This window comes from Bidens hawaiensis, unplaced genomic scaffold (genome assembly GCF_021521415.1).
Source record: "Bidens hawaiensis isolate Kalapana, Puna unplaced genomic scaffold, B.hawaiensis_p1.1 tig00027291_1, whole genome shotgun sequence".
Taxonomy (NCBI): domain Eukaryota; kingdom Viridiplantae; phylum Streptophyta; class Magnoliopsida; order Asterales; family Asteraceae; genus Bidens; species Bidens hawaiensis.
The window spans coordinates 40067-57313 of NW_027494402.1; the positions used below are offsets into that span (position 1 = coordinate 40067).

Here is a 17247-nt window from a genome sequence, read left to right on the forward strand (position 1 = left end):
AAAGAATAACTTCGAAGCTCCGTTCCTACGTGACGACTACAATAACATGGGGATCTACGAAGCCCCTCCAAAAAAAATAAAATCTAGAGTTAAGTGCCATTTTCGTACATGTGGTTTTATCAACTACGCAACTCCAGTACATTTTTTGAATTTTTCGCAACTGGCTACTTCATGTTTCAAAAACTGGTCATTTTAGTACTTCTTCGTAACCCCGTCTATTTTACACCGTTAAGTCAGGGGTAAACTGATAATTTCTTTTTTTATTTATTTTCCTTTTTTTCTTTAATCCCCTAACCCCTTTGTATCTTCATACAATAAATCTAAACATCACCAGTCACCACCACCCCTCCCCACATCCCTAAACCGGCCGTCAATGAACGGATTTAGATCCACCGAAACTCCACCCAAATCAATGGCTTTGGAACGAAAGCATATGCACCTTCATCAACATTATAAAGCCCTAATTTCGTTGAATTTGAGTTACCATGATGAAGAACTGCAGTTGGGTTTTTCCAAATATGTATAGAGGAGCAATAGGAAGAGAATGGGAGGGATGTCGTGGTGGCCGAGATTGGTTGTGTCGGATTTGAGATGGGAGGGGTGTGGTGGTGTCGGGCCTGCCGGCGGTTGTCGCGGTGGCATAGTTTTGTGGTGGCGGCGGTTGTGGTGGTTATTGCAGCGTGGGGCAGTGGTGGTTAACTGGTGGTAGTTCACCGGAGGTGATAGAGGGTGGTTCACCGGAGGAGATACAAAGGAGATGGATCTTGGGGTGTTGATGTATAGGTGTATAGAGAGAGAAAGAGAATACAGAAAGATAGAAGAAAGATAAATTGATTAAAAGAAAATAAAAAAATAAGAAAAATAACGAAGTTACCAGTTTACTCTTCACTAAACGGACAAATTAAACGAGGTTACGAAAAAGTACTAAAATAGCCGGTTTTTGAAACATGGAGTAGCCAGTTGCAAAAAATTCAAAGAAAATACTAAAATTGCGTAATTGATAAAACCACATGTAATGAAATGACATTTAACTCAAAAATCTAAATAAAAGAAAAGGCTTTGGTGAGGGGTTTGTTTTGGGGTGGGTTGTAGCGTTGTACCATAGTCTATCAATGAATCATTATACCTCACTTCTTTCAACTTATATTATGTCCCCACCTCTCCCATCTCTCTCTCGTCTATACACACACGCATCGCATATATACATATCCATCTCTCCCGTTCCAAGAAACCTTTAAAAACCCAACTCAAACTACTATTTAAATTCACAAGTGCATGTAAAAACAAAACATAACCACACATGCATTCATGAATATAACAACTTGCACCAACTATCTTATTATCCGGGGTGGTTGTGGTGAATGGGTTGCATCATCTCTCATCTTGCTAACAAGTTCGCATTCTTCCCACCATCTCCACCAACCTACCAGATCACCACACGTCGCCGTGCCTCTTGATGACGGACTTGATGTGTTATTGCTAGACACTAAAAGTGGTAACAAGATTGTAGCTTTTTATTTAAAGAACCCTTATGCAAGGCTCATCTTGTTGTATCCTCATGGCAATGCTGCTGACTTGTGTCAACTGTTTGACTTGTTTGTGCAACTCAAAGCTAATCTTAGAGTTAATATTATGGGGTTAGTTTTCTTGTTCTTCAAATTTATGATTTTATAGCAGTTTTTTTAGTGAGTTTTAATTTTTATGTGCATTTTCTTCTCTGGTTTTTTAATCTTTAGGGGAAACTCTATAAATAACATTAAGAATTAAAGTTTATTTTTCAGTCTTAGGGCAAATTATGAAATATAATATTATTATTCTCTCTTTAAATTAAAAAAAAAAGTTTTAGTTAACATGAACTTGCACATGTGTAAGTTGTCACCTACACATTAGGTATACAATAATAAAAAAAAGAAGCTAAAACCATATAAATATATTAGTTTAATAGTGTTTATGTGAACCAATGAACCATTAATAATTTTTTTTAATGATTTAGATTTTCTTTTAAACATTCATAACAGGGGAAAGGGCATTCATGGGTATAACCCATACACCGGTCAATAATGTACCGTCACCTCATTTCTACACTTAATTACCCACAAACCACAAAGTTAATGACAACACTTACCTGGCCACAAGTACTCTATAACTTTATTAATTCATTTTAATTCTTGAATGGTTAACAATAAATCAATTTTGTGTGACAAACCTTTGCCATGAAATGAAACCATGCACCTTACACACATGGTGTGAGATGGTGTTGCCATGTGGTTTGAAACCCATACACCCTACCCATATGGGTGCCCTAACTTAGTATGTTGGTAATCTTAATCTTCATGAATTTTCTTCGAATGCTATTATCTTATGGAGAAGTAGATAAGGTGAATCGAATAAAGATAAAGATTAGATAATATATTAAATGATTAATTTTATTGTTAGAAGAATAATTATTAAAGTTAGAAATAAAGTATAATGTTTATTATGCGTTCAAGTTTTATTAAGAATTAGAGTTGGAGTAGAAAACGAGTTTAGATTAGTATAAATATGGATATGAATTTGATCTTAATAATATTAAAAGAGTCTTGTCCCGAAGTTGGGTCAAAAAACCCTATTTTATTGTTCTTTTGTGTGCTCGATCCAACTAAGTCCAACATTTTTTTTGTGTATGTTGTGCAAATTCTTAATTGTTACCTGTGTTTTTGTGTGTATGTTTAAGCACTAAAAAGTATATATTTTGAATGATCTTGATTTTGTATATATTTTTCTTTGGACTTGCATCGATACGGATGCATTAAATAGTTGTAAGCGTGAATTGTCCTTCTCGCGTGAGAGTTGGTGAATTGCACACACTTCCCCCTTTTCTGCCAAAGTTATTACCTTTCTTTTCTCTCTAGGTTACGTGCACCTTTTTGTGTTAAAAAGTTACAAGATTTAAAGGTTTTTTGTTGCCATAGTCTAAAAATTGTTGTCACAATATTTACTTAGCATTTTCTATGTTTAATTCTTTGTGAACATAATCATGTATCCATAGAAAATTATTGATTTTATTGTCATATTTCAAACTTTATGTGTCCATTATGTTTAATGTTAGTGGCCTATTTTCTTTTTTTCATTTTCAAGTTTTGTTGCTTGTTTAAATAGTGTATTCCCATGATTAAAAGAAAAACAATTGACATTATAATAATATATATGATGATGGTGCCAGTAACCGACATTTGCCATAAATTTCCATGGCTTTGGTATTTTAAACAAGTTAATATCTACTTATTTATCTACCTATACTAATAAAAGAAAATAATTATAAACACATGACATGTGAAGGTTAATTATTACTATCAAATTCCCGTCAAAATCACGTCTATTCTATTGGTGTAAAAAATCTTGGTTCTAATATAGTATTGATTATAAATTCAGCATATTGTATTAATTGGTCAATATAAATGTATTGAATTATTAATGCCATAAATTATATTCTAAACATACTTAAAAAAATATTAATATAATAATTACGTGTCATAAATATATTTTCTTTAAAATTAATATGTATCTATATAAAAGGGTTTATGTTTAAAGTGTACATTAACATTTAATTTTTTGAAACATCTTCATATTGAAGAAAACTATAATATTTTTTTAAAAATTTTTTTACAAGTATTTGGTGTTAAAAATCATAGACAAATTTTCAAATTTTTATATTTATTATAAGACTATTATAATAGTTGAACAATAGTGTGTATATAAGAACAACATGAAAACTGTTTAAAAAAGAAAATCTGGTGTCTTTTTTATCTATGGCCGGGTACGAAATATATAACATTTTTGTGAAAGACTCTAGCTACATCTTTCACATTGAAAGACCTCATTGTTTGATTCCAGTGACATTGATTCATTATTGTATATCGATGGTAGAACAACCAATTCTAGATTTATAACTCAAATATATTTGATGCTATGAATTGACTATATTTGTAATATATTTTTTTACAAAATAAAAAGAGATTTAATTATCTTTATTATATTTGTATGAAATTATTCATTGTAATTTATGCATTAATTTATCTCGTGTAATACACGAGTTTCTAAAGCTAGTTTTCTAATAAAGTAAAATAACTTGGACACATGTTACTAGGAGATTCATTCTTAGACAAAATTTTCCGCTCAAACTATTTTCTATTTTTAATAAAAACATATTTATGTTAGTGTAATCAAAACATATCAATCCATATTTAATCAAATAACTAATTACCTAAATCATAAAGATAAAAAATATGCGGGTATTAATGTCAATATAATAAAAATACTTGTATATTTAATGAAATCATATTTATCCATTTTTATTAAATCAAATTTATAAACACTTTTTAGTGTAGGAGATGAATATGGTAAATTAATGAATGATTTTTATAGGTCTAAGAATACAAAAACAAGAACTTAAGATTGAATAACAATTTTATTCTCACGTATTCATTCAACCTAACATATTCATTCAACCTATATGGATCGAAGGAGTTCTTATCCATCTTTTTCAAATCTGTAATCCAAAAGCGTGTTTTAGTCATGCTAATTTTATATACGATGTTCTCTTTTTTATGTCATTTATAATGATACATCGTATTATCTTTTGTTAAAATTCGTTATTCCATTAAAAAAAATATAATTGCAACTTATAAAATCACCATGTGCATTTTTTTCGTGATTACGAAAAAATTGTGTGAGAATACACCACGTATTCGTATGAATAATTCATTAAAAAATATAATTTAAACTCATAAAACTATTTAATTTGATAAAATTTAGTTTTTAATTGAAATAATTTAATTTCTGTATTTCTTTTAAGTTTCTCATGCATAACACAAGTTTTAAAACTAGTATTTTTAATATACATATTTGAGATTTTTATTTTGTAAAATAAAAGTGAAGTTTAATAAGGGTAGAAACAAAAGTAAAGTTAAAAAGGGAAATCTCTTAAACTTGCTTTTTTCAAGTTTTCACTTTTATTTATTTTTGCCTATAAAGTCATTAGTTTTACTGACCACTGGCTAGTTACCCGAATAAAGGAGCAAAAAACCACGAATTTGCTTATGTATTTTGATATAAACAGTCGTCTTTCCGTAGGGTGCTATCCTGCCAAATGGGCAATGTGGCCATAAAATTTCCAAACATTCTTTTTTATCCTTCAATTTTTATTTATTTCTTTTTACATGTTATAACTTTGGTACCAGAAAAAAGATTAAAGGTTTGAGCTTTTATCAAATATCTTAAAATTTTGCATTATATGTTCAATAATTAGGTAATGTTTGGACATTTATATAAGGCTATGTGTTATGTGTCAATCTTAATAATTTATCATGTCAGTGTCACTTTAGTTTTCTCCGCATCACTCAACTCATGTTAAATCACATTTTCATTTATTTATATTATTAAAATACAAAGAACAGATACATGTTTATACCTACACATCATATTAAGTGAGAGAGAGAGACTCAAATGAGCCGCATGACCATGCTCATTTTTACAATTAACAAATAATCAGTTTGGTTGTTTGGATAAACTAATTATGATTCTGCTTTTGTCATTGCTCTAGAGTCTAGACAAAGTAATATGATTTGTTTTTAATTATTTATATTGGCTTTTGAAACAGATTAGACAGGTGACACTAAGAAAATATATTATTGAGATACTTGTCTTAAACTGCATTCAAAACTGTCTTTATTTGCTTGCAACATTTTCTTGTAATGTAGATTTTACTTTATTCTCTAGTCTTTTCATAAACAGTAGTAATGCACTCCCTAAAAATTTGGCTTTTTTAAAAGTTTTAGGCTAATTTTGATTATTGCTAATTAATTATGTTTCAACTTGATAATCAAAAGTTAGCTAGTGACGGTCAATTTGTGAGTGTGAGAGTTAAATATGGCTTCTCCTTTTGCCCATTCAAAGGTGTCATACAATGATTGATGTTTGTATATGTTTTGTTTTTTTTAAACAGATATTATTACTCCAGATACGGGGCGTCTACCAGCAAGGTATTAAAATTGGAATTTTGCTTTCGGGTTTCAATTAATTTAAGAACGAGTGGAATAAAACAAATCATTCGATTTTTCAATGCCAAAAACTTTTAAATAAAAGAATATGATTGAAATGCAATGTTATCTTTCACAAAATTCAATTTTTTTATATATATGAACAAGATATTTACATAACCTACATATGTATAAGGGGGTGTTTGTTTTTTCTTCAAACATCTTCAAGGGAGCTTATGTCTGCAGGCGCGCAGACGTCACCCTTGAAGACTGTTTGTTTTTTTTTTTTTTAAACAGATCTGAACACATCTTATTTCCTCTTCAAAAATAAGACATGATCTCATTCTTATAACATCTTCACAAAACCCTACTCCCTCATATACGCACACAACATCAGACGGCGCTCCTCCTCCTCCTCCTCCGATCATTTTTCCGGTGACCTCCCTCTTCTCCTCCGACCAGGTACCTCCCTCTTCTCCTCCGACCAGCCCCTCCCATGGTGTTGATTGAAAAACAAAACCCTAAACTGAGAGATAATCAGGGCTATGTATATGTATAGTGTGGTTTTGTGGCGCACAATTGAAAAACCCTAAACACACATGCAACACCATCAAAATCAAACAAGGGGGGGTCGGGTTTAGGTTCAAATACGAAACTAGCATCTGTTGATTCATATTTGTTTGTTGGATTTTTATTTATTCGATTGCTTTTGTTCAGGCAAGTTTGTTATGTTGTTTTTTGAGCTATTTTGTGCTGTTTATTAGAGCAGTTTTGCTGCATGTTTTGTGCAGTTTTTTGAGCTGTTTTGTGTTGTTTATTAGAGCAGTTTGTCTTGTATGTTATGTGTGATTTAATTCTAGATGGAACTAATGATGGTCGACAACAATGGACGGATGAGGCTGTTAAATGCTTATTAGAAACATGTCTTGAAGAAATAGGGAGGATAGGTAGAAATGGACAAAGCTTGTGCAGGGAGTCTTGGGTTATAGTAGGGAAGAAACTCAAGGAACAATTTCACATGGATTTGACTTAAAAGCAAATTAGAAATGCTTTTGATACTATGAAATCAAAATATGTAGGATGGTGCTATTTGAGAAACAAGACTGGAAATCTATACAACCCAGAAACAAATATGTTCACTTTAACGCCTCAGGAATGGGAAGATTTTAAGAAGGTGTGCATTTGTTTAGGTTTCCAGTATTATGTCATATGTTAAAGTGAAAAGTATTTATTATAGTTCCTATTAATTTGGCGCAGGGTCACCCGAGGGCAATGTCATTAAAAACGCGCCCGTTGCCTCATCTTGACCTTCACATAGCTGTGTTTGAAGGGCTTAGTGCTACAGGTGGTAATCAATGGACATCTACTCAAACATCTGGAGTTTCATCATCCCCACATGTCCAAACACTTCAGATACAAGATGGTAGCTTTCATAATCTAGAAAATGATGATGGAGACTCTCATGAACAAAGTTTTCAAAATGGTGATGAAGTTCCTACCAATAATAAGGCTCAAACATCTAATGATAATGAAGCTAGGCCCAACAAAAAGGCTAAAACCTCTAAGACCACCATTACCCTAGATGATTTGGCTAAAGATATGCAACAAGCACTCAAGCATATGGTGAAAAGCATGGAAGGACCATCAATTGACGAATGTTATGAGAAGTTGAAATTAGTTGGCTTAGAGCCTATAGATCCCTTGTTTTTGGCAGCATTTAACATTTTTGGTCAATCTTTACAAATGAGACAGGCATGGATGACATTGCCATCAGACCCTGAGGTGTTGAAAGGGTGGATTAAGATGACCGGGACGACATTAAGGATGTTCAAGTAGGGAGGGATGTCGGTATTTGTTTTTTTGGTGTGATTCATGTTATGTGATTCGTATTATGTGAACCGTTATTTGCTTTGTATTTTGAACAATTATGTAAGTTGACACCGTTATGTGTATTGTATTGGTAGTTTGGCAGTAGTTTGGCAAACTGAAGCTGTTTTTTATATGTTTGGTGCAGTTTTTGGGCTGTTTTAGAGCTGTTTTGCTGCTGTTTGTGTGTAGTTTTTGAGCTGTTTTTTACAGCAAATTGCTGCAGGTTTTGAGCAGTTTTTTGTGCAGTTTTTTGACAGTTATTTTGGCTTGTTTTCGACAGGTTTATCATGGATTATAATCAAAAGTTATTTCTCCTCATTGTGATGTTCTTATATCTTCGATACTTTTGGCCGAGAAATCCCAAAAGAAAAAGAGATAACACTTCGGTTATGTCCGGACACCATTTTACTTTAGAGTTGTTGCAAGGGAATGATAGACAATGCATTGAACTCCTACGTATGTCACGTGATTCATTTGTTCGACTTTGCACACATTTTAGAGTAAAAGGTTGGTTAAAAGATAGCAAACACATCTCCCTTGAAGAAAAAATGGCTATGTTTTTGATGATGATTGGTCACAATCAACGTTTTTCGGTTATTAAGCGTAGATTTCAACACTCGAAACAAACAATTCATAAGTATTTTCATGAAGTATTGGCAACAATGATGGAGTTTGCTAAAGAGGTTATAGTACCAACATCTTTTAATCCTAATCCAGATATTCCAGGGCGTAATAAGAGATTACGACGAGTTTTTAAGGTACATTATACAAGTTCTATTGTGATTTCTTTCCATGTATATTATTAACAATTAAATTATATATAGGGAGCGATTGGTGCACTTGATGGAACTTTGATACATGCTATTGTCCCTGTTCAGAAACAACATTTGTATAGAGGAAGAGGAAAAGGCGAGTGTTATCAAAATGTTTTGGCCATATGTGACTTCAACATGGTATTTACTTTTCTCGTGGCCGGATGGGAAGGAGTAGCACATGATTCTAGAATATTGTCTGAATCTTTAACAAATGCTAATGCACCATTTCCATTTCCTCCTCCGGGTATATATTTACGATCTCAACTTTATTATTTATATTACATACATAGTTTTAAGATGATGCGTGTATTGTCTATTTTAGATAAATATTATCTATGTGATGCTGCGTATGCACACATTCGTGGATTTATGGCACCATATCGAAATGTGAGGTATTGGCTTGGAGATTTTCGCCGAAATCGTGCATTGACCGACAAAGAAAAATTCAACCACGCACATGCAAAACTTAGAAATGTTATTGAACGTTCTTATGGGGTATTAAAGGCACGTTTTCCAATATTAAAAAAAATGGCCCCATTCTCATTGCTTACACAACGAAATGTTACGATTGCATGTTTTGCGCTTCACAATTTTATACGGAAAGAGGGCTTAAGTGATGAACTTTTTGATGAATATGATCACCCAAATGTACGCCTTCAAGATGGAGATGAACATGCACAAGATGGTGGTGAAGAAGAAGTAGATCGACATGGAAGTGCAGCGGACCGTGAATTCATGAGTCAACTTCGAGATCAGATAGTACAAGAATTAATGCAAAATAATGTACTTTGAGTTTATTTCACTATTTGTGTTTTTAAACTTGGTTTTATTATTATATTTTCTATGTAACTTGAATAAATGACTTCTATCTTGTGAGATAAGTTTGACAGTTACATATTTTCAGTTTATGCAGACAGTATCAGCTTATAAAAACAAACAGTCTTATATTTTCAGCTTGCAGATCTTCAGACCACATCTTCAGTTGCAGACATGAAAACAGATGAAATCAGCTTGCAGACAGTTTATGTCTGCAAAAACAAACAGCACCTAAGTCATGTATAGATCTACATATGTGCAGATAAACGATTAAAAATTATAAAAACACTTAAACAAATTAGTTTGATAGTTTTTTATGCCCATGACGTACACATTTTTTTCATTCGGTTCTCGCAATAATTTAGTAATTTTAATGAAGTTCACCTACACACACACTTTATATATTATTTATAAAATATATGTAATTAAAACTCCAGACAAATCTCAATCGGTCTCGGATATGAGAGATGTTGGGAGCTCATAAAGAATTTCCGACCTTAGACATCATCAACACGCTTGACACATTTACAATTAAGATTGCTTGGGTAAAAGTGTCGGGGTAATCCAAGGATGGGTGACCTAGAGGTCTCCACCTTGGTAGCCAAAAACAAACTGGCAAAACGGACTATATTAATGGTTAGTATATAACTATATATGAAGGCCCAAAAGTTGCACATCATATCTATATGAGCTTTGTATGGTTGAATGATCTAGTAGTGTACGTAGCTAGTTGAAAACAAAACATATGTTTACTCATTTTATTAAACTATTTTCTGCATAAAAGTTGAAAATAGCTTGCATTGTTTTTGTTTTATAGCCAAGTGAGAGTAATACATATGCAGACATAGAGGCAGTATACGAGTGTCTTCAAACAGACTATGGAGTAAGCCAGGAAGACTTAATATTGTATGGACAGTCTGTCGGAAGTGGGCCCACGCTGCAATTGGCGGCTAAGCTGCCGAGGTTAAGAGGAGTGGTTCTTCATAGCGCCATTCTTTCTGGCCTTCGTGTCGTTTGTCATGTCAAGTGCACACTTTGCTTTGATATATACAAGGTGAGAGATTACTCAACCCCTTTACTTTTGTTAGCATTTTAGTTTGCAAAAAGCGGATTTAGTGTTGAAATGTTGGTAGCATACGTTTTCAAGTCACTTTTAATAATGGCATATATATTTGTTGGTGGAATATTTTGCAGAATGTTAACAAGATTCGGAAGGTGAAATGTCCCACGCTTGTAATACATGTAAGCTTGTTTCCTATATATCAATAAATCTTGAAAAATGTCGTTCTAGTATGGGCGACTGAGTGGTAAAGTCTTTTGCCTTTTGTGGGAAAAACAAGGGTTCGAATCCTGACACGGGATAAATTATTTATTGGTGTAGTTTAAAAGTAGAGAATAAATGGGTCCGTGAGTCGACATTCTTAAAAAAAAAAGAATATTCTAAAAAAAAGAATATTGGGAAGTATACTTATTAGGCTATTCACTAAGGAGGGGCTTTACCTCCATGTCATCGCCACGTAATAAATGAGACATCGAAGCCCGTCTCTACGTCTCTATAATGTTCCGCTGTGGTTTAAAGCCCCTTTAACGCCTCGTTATATATATACATATATATATGTATGTGTGTGTATGAGAGAGAGAGAGAGACATGGCCCCACCACTACTTTCCCTTAGGCGCCGGTCTTCATGACCCCCCCCCCCCCTAGACGCCCCCTTTCTTAGCGCCCACGACGGTGTTCTAGCCCAAAGGCGCCCCCTTGGACGCCCATAGCAACCTGTCTTAGTAGAGCTTTTGTTGTTACATTGATTCCTATAGCGATATTTTATCTTATATGGATTACTATGCTTTACATGTAAAGAAAAAGGTTATGTAGCCGGGTCTCGATGGAAACAATCTCTTTATCCCTTGGGACACACGTACTTAGGGGTGTTGAGTCGGATTTGGGCTTAGACCGAACCAAAAACCGAAATTTAGTTTTTAAATTTGAAAAGCGTTTCAGTTTGGTTTCGTTTTTTAGGGGTTTACATTTGGTCTAAAACCTTATAAGCCGAAAAAACAATTGGACCAAAATAATTAATTTGGGCGTCACTATTTTTCTTAATTAATGACTAATTGATTATTATACATTTCGGCTAAAATATTTGGTTACACTTATTAAATTTCTATTAGTTACTTAGTATTCAAAATTATAATTGAAGTCCATAATTTAGGTTTAGTTCGTTTTTTTCGGCATTAATTACATGCAAAAATGAAACCAAACCGAAAACTTGATTTATTCGAAAACATAAAACCACGCCGTTGATTTTTGTTTGGGTTACGTTATTCTTGGCTTGGTTTTTCTGTTATGGATTGTTTTTTTCAGTTTTTCCAAGACATTACCAATAGCTATAATATGAGTGGAGTTTACTAGATACGCCTGCTTGTTTGTTTTAAAGCAAAGCAGAGTGGTTTCTTGCTTGATTTGTTATCTCACATTGTTTCTCGATGAAAACAAATGACAGGGAACCGAAGACGACGTAGTGAACTGTCGACATGGTAACGAACTATGGAAAATGGCTAAGGACCCATACGAACCATTGTGGATCAAAGGAGGTGGCCACTGCAACCTAGAACTATACCCTGAGTACATCCGCCACCTTTCTCGGTTCATCCATGAAATGGAAACCATCACCACAAAGACCCGACTCTCAAAGATCAAGCCCACTCTACGCTTACCAATGAAATCAACCCGCAACACTCACTCTTGTTGTATAAAACCCAAGCTGCCCGAGTGTTTACAATGTGCAGGACCTCGCTGCCCGAAATGCTCAAGCTGTTTCAAAGCAAACTGTTGTATACTTAACTGGAAATGCTCAGAAGTGAAGTTACCAAAATGCCTTGCTTGTTTGAGATTTGGATGCTTCAAGTGTTCATGCAACTGTTTAAAGTGTTCATGTTGGTGATATAGAGGACATTGGATAAAATGTAGCTTAAGTGTTTGTATAGATTTGTTGTCTCTTCAAAAACTTGGGGGTCATCTTGATATTTAATTTCGAGGAAAAATGTTGTTTCGGTTTTTTGGTCTTGGTTATTTGTTTATGGTTCCGTTTTTAATTTTACATTTGAGCTTAAAATGTGTGGGTCTGAAAAAATAAACCAAAGCAGTAATATAATCTTTAATTACTTTATAATTTTATTAACTAAAAGCTACACATTTTTTTTTGTCATTTCAAGTGTTAACTTAAAATGAAAACTTCAGATTATTAAATAAAAATAATAATATTAAAAAGTACAAATAAGAAAATCACATAAAAATGTTGATGAAATAAGTAAAATGACTGTTTAGAGTTTCACACAGAATGGGATCAGGCCTCGAGTTTGTATTGGGTGCATGGATGGGCTTGACGCTTTGGCCTAAGATCACGTGTAGTCAAAACGTCTCACTTTTTGGCATTTTGCGCCATGTGACATCCCCGTCATCAATAGAGAGTTTTGTAAAAAGTGGCGCAGTGGGCAAAACGTCACAACTCTCCTACAATAATTACATATATTCCCCCTCTCTCCCCTCCCCACACACAATTTCCATAAACAAAACGCCTCACCATTGGGTATTTTGCGTCATGAGACATCCCCGTCATCAATGGAGAGTTTTGTTAAAAGTGACGCAGTGGGCAAAATGTCACAACTCTCCTACAATAATTACATATATTCCCCCTCTCTCCCCTCCCCTCCCCACACACAATTTCCATAAAAATTCGAGTCGAACCTGCATTGTGTTTTACATGAAACGCTCCCTCAAAAATGGCAAGCCAAAACACTGTGGGTGGGTGGGGGGAGGGGGTGCCTCCGGCGTTTTGGATTGAAAACACCACAACGTTAAATGAGCACGCATGGTCTTATGCAGCTAGCTGTACTTGTGTCTTGTGGACCGTGTTGAATCAATTATTTTTTTTGGGAGTTTGTTTAGTATATATATATATAACTAGGTTAGATCCCGTGTAGTACATGCGTTGAATAAATTAAAACCCATGTTTCAAATGATAAGAGCTATTAAGTTAAAGAGCGTCTATACACAATAAATTAGCTGTTGAGAGTAGAGGTGCACAAACTGGTTTAAAATTCAAAACCGATTTGGGTTGAAACCGGTTCGGTTTGTTCAACAAAAGTAAAAACCGGTTTAAGATCGGTTTCGGTTCGGGTTGAAACCGGTTTCTTGACTAGGCTACAATCGGTTTCGGTTCGGTTTTTGCCGGTTTCTGTTCGGTTAACCGGTTTTGGTGGAGAAAATTACAAACCGGTTCCGAACCTACGGTTTCAAACGGTTCCAAACCGATTCGGTTTCAGTTCGATTTTCGAGTCGGTTCGGTTAACCGGTTTATTTGCCCGCCTCTAGTTGAGAGTGCACAAATTTGGAAACACAAATAATGACTATCCGTGATACAAAAACTCGAATACAAATCCTTACATTTGCTATTACAAATTGCAATGTCATTAATGCAATTAGGACATACCAGGGAAACATGTATCAATACCTCATTGAGTGGAACCATGAAGTTACCAAACCGGTTAATTCCTTTCCTATCACCAACTGCACTCGGCAAAGCCTAGTGAGTAGTGACCACATGGGCAAGCAAAAGAATACCATATAGAATGTGTTGGCATGTTGCTAATAGTTTACGTGGTTTCTATAATGTGTTGTATTTTCGTGGTTTTTATAACATGTTGTATAACTAAAAAAAAGTTGATTGGTCAATAGTAGTTTTCATGGTTTTTAATTAAAGGTAGTTTTCAAATGATTGGGTGTTACAATATGATATGGTTTTGTCTATATTTCGATAAATTCTTTTAACAACTAAGTTGCATATATTAAAATGTGTTGTATTTGACATGCCTCAATTTATTATCATACTAACAAAATTATTTCTAATAGGAAAAAAAAAGTACTAACAAAATTAAATGATCACATGGACGGGTTGTCCTGCAATATCAAAACTAGGTTGTAATCAAACCAAATGTTTAGCAAACAATTTATGAACTATTCAGTGGGAAGTTTGTTTATGTTTGCTTATTATTAAACGAATGAATAGAACGAGATTTTATGTTCTTTTAGTTAAATAAATGAATACAATTAAACAAGCTTCTCTATCTTTAATTCATGTTCGTGTGAACGCTTGGTACGTAGTTCGTTTAGTAATGTTGTAATCTAGGAACCACATAATAGAAACACAATACAGTATTACATACCCAATTAAAAGAAATACATGTCTCAATTCTCATTTAACTTCTCACATTGCAAGTATCAATTAAACTAGTTCAAAAATAGACATGAATAAATACCAGCCTAACACACGCTACCATCTACCAGTCTACCATCAAGTCTTGCGGCCTGCGGTTACCACACAAACAACCAAACACCTACCCAGCCACCAAAAGTTTGAAACCAACCTATTAAGGATAAAGAATCATTCAACATTCAATATAATTCAAATTGAAAATTCGATTGACAACCATCACCATAAATTCAACTAGCTTTGTTGAGATGCGTCTAAGATCAATCAATATGTATAATCAAAATATTATATAGTATTGTATATTTTTAATTCTAACTTAGTTAAAGTTTGGAATGGCTAATATGTCTAGTAGAGTAGTAGTAGATGAGCTTGGAATGACTAATGGGCTTAGACGTTGGGCTTAAAGAGCTTATGTGGCTGACCCGTTCTATATCCATATCTTCAAAAAATAAACTATATGATATATGTTTAGAGTTGTTGCACTTTGAATGATTGCCTTCTCGTTCGAATAATCTTCTCGCTCGTCTTGCTTGGCTTTGATCTTCATATGCTTTCTCCCATCTCTTGGATTAGTATCTTTGTTTGCTTAGTGTTTCATCTTTGTTTAGTTTTGTTGAAACCTTCTGCCGATTATTTTCTTTTAGTCTATATTGTTCTTGTCTGTATTGATCATGACGTTATTTGATTAATACATCGGTGAATGGCTACTGTCCCCAAAAATGGCTAAAAGGACATAGTTTAATAAATCTAATCTAATAGTACAATAAAATATTAAAAACCACCACTTTTATTGCAAACCAAGTTTTGTCTATTTAGTATTTAATGCTCTCTTAATCTTTCATACAATTGACATCAATGAACCACCACCATCATTCGAATAATCACATCAGTTTTTTATTTTTATTTTTAAACGAGATAATAATAATAATAATAATAATAATAATATTCAAATAAGAATGAAAAAAATCCAATTACAATAAAGAGCCAAATAAATTCCACATGCATTAGTTAAAGTTTAAAAGTTAAAATTAATGAAGGATTAAGATTGTACGTTTGCTTGGTTCTCGTACCGAAAGCAAACTATTCGACGATTTGATTGATGATTATTATAGAGGAGAGCGACGCTGAGTTACTATCTAGTAATGGTTTTATTTGCTAAAATTCCACATGAAAATTAATATCCATGGATCTATAGGCTTTCCGTTATTAATTAAAAAGTATTTTTTTAGAAAGATAATTTGGATCACTGACGAACCACTGGCTCACACGATCATCTCTATTTTTTGAGTACGGAACCGTGGAGTGCTAGGCTGTCACACCCCTAAAGGAAAGCTCATACATTAGTCCTTCATTTGAAACAAATATAAATACAAAAGATATAATACGAAAGTAACTTAATATATGAATTGCAATCGAAATAAAGAAAACGCGAAGAAGTGGTAGAAACTCGAAATAAAGAAAACGCGAAGAAGTGGTAGAAACTGATTTGCTGAGATTACACGTGTCTCTCAACAATCAATATAGCTATCCTTCTTACACAACAATCACTATAAAGAAAACGCGAAGAAGTGGTAGAAACTTGAAATAAAGACCCGTAGACAATGTATCAAGAAAGCCTTAATGAAATGACAATGATAGGTATTGAGAACGATATATTAGATGGCACCGGTTGTGAAGAATTGATCAACAACTTTGCCTCAAAAAATGCTAGAAGAGCCCCTCAATTCATTTAGGGTGTGTTTGGCATCGCTTATTTAAGTGAAAAGGGTCTTTTTGTTAAAAGTACTTATTAACTTGCTATTTTTTTAAAATAAGTTTTTGAAAAAATGTTTGGATTAACTTATGTGTTGAGGAAAACGAAAATGACTAAAAATGACACTCTTTTTTAAAAGAATTGTTATGGGTTTTGAGAGTTAGAGGGGTGTAATAAGTACATCAAACTCATTAAGTTAATAAGTTAGAGATTCCTAACTTTTCAAAACCCCTTTATTTTGCCTTCTCCATAAGTTAAAACCCATAAGACCTTATGGTTTGCCAACACTTTATTCACCATATTAAATTCTTAAAAAGTTTATAAGTTATAAGTTGATGAAAATAAGGAATCCAAACACCCCCCTTAACTTTGTTTTGTATATTGTTTTAACTTTTTTTTTATTAGGTTATCGATCGCTACAATAACTTTGTAGTTGTTTGTCGTCGATCTTTGATTGTTTATCGTCGATCTTTGATAAAAAAAATATATATACATAAGGACCTTTGTGTTAGTACTCGTTTGGGCAAATGGAACAATCTCGGAAACAACCCTGTATATACTAAACATTAATAATAATATAAACAGGTGAAGAAAATGAATATTATGTAAATTTAAACTATAATATTTGTGTAGGATACTTTTAATTATTTTGTGTATGTTGGTATAGCTATTAATGAACAAACATATGTTCATAATGAACGGACAC

At 33.4% G+C, this 17247-nt stretch overlaps 1 protein-coding gene and 1 pseudogene across 2 annotated transcripts; both read left to right on the plus strand.

Moving 5' to 3' along the window:
* The first annotated feature begins 1099 nt into the window (after window positions 1-1099).
* On the plus strand, window positions 1100-12602 carry LOC143575066 (uncharacterized; annotated as a pseudogene). The gene is made up of 5 exons (XR_013142709.1): window positions 1100-1637; window positions 5984-6020; window positions 10335-10571; window positions 10712-10759; window positions 12020-12602. The product of XR_013142709.1 is annotated as an uncharacterized LOC143575066 (transcript).
* Window positions 8435-9493, plus strand: LOC143575046 (uncharacterized). Its single transcript, XM_077059508.1, has 3 exons — window positions 8435-8644; window positions 8711-8945; window positions 9024-9493. Exons 1-3 carry the CDS (start codon window positions 8435-8437, stop codon window positions 9491-9493), a joined length of 915 nt encoding a protein of 304 aa, XP_076915623.1.
* Window positions 12603-17247: the final 4645 nt, after the last annotated feature.

Bases quoted from the DNA above. Each gene is read 5' to 3' on its own strand.
- LOC143575046 (XM_077059508.1), top strand. From the start codon at position 8,435: ATGGCTATGTTTTTGATGATGATTGGTCACAATCAACGTTTTTCGGTT. The intron at 8,645-8,710 runs GTACATTATACA...AATTATATATAG, and splicing joins GATTACGACGAGTTTTTAAG to GGAGCGATTGGTGCACTTGA. The intron at 8,946-9,023 runs GTATATATTTAC...TGTCTATTTTAG, and splicing joins ATTTCCATTTCCTCCTCCGG to ATAAATATTATCTATGTGAT.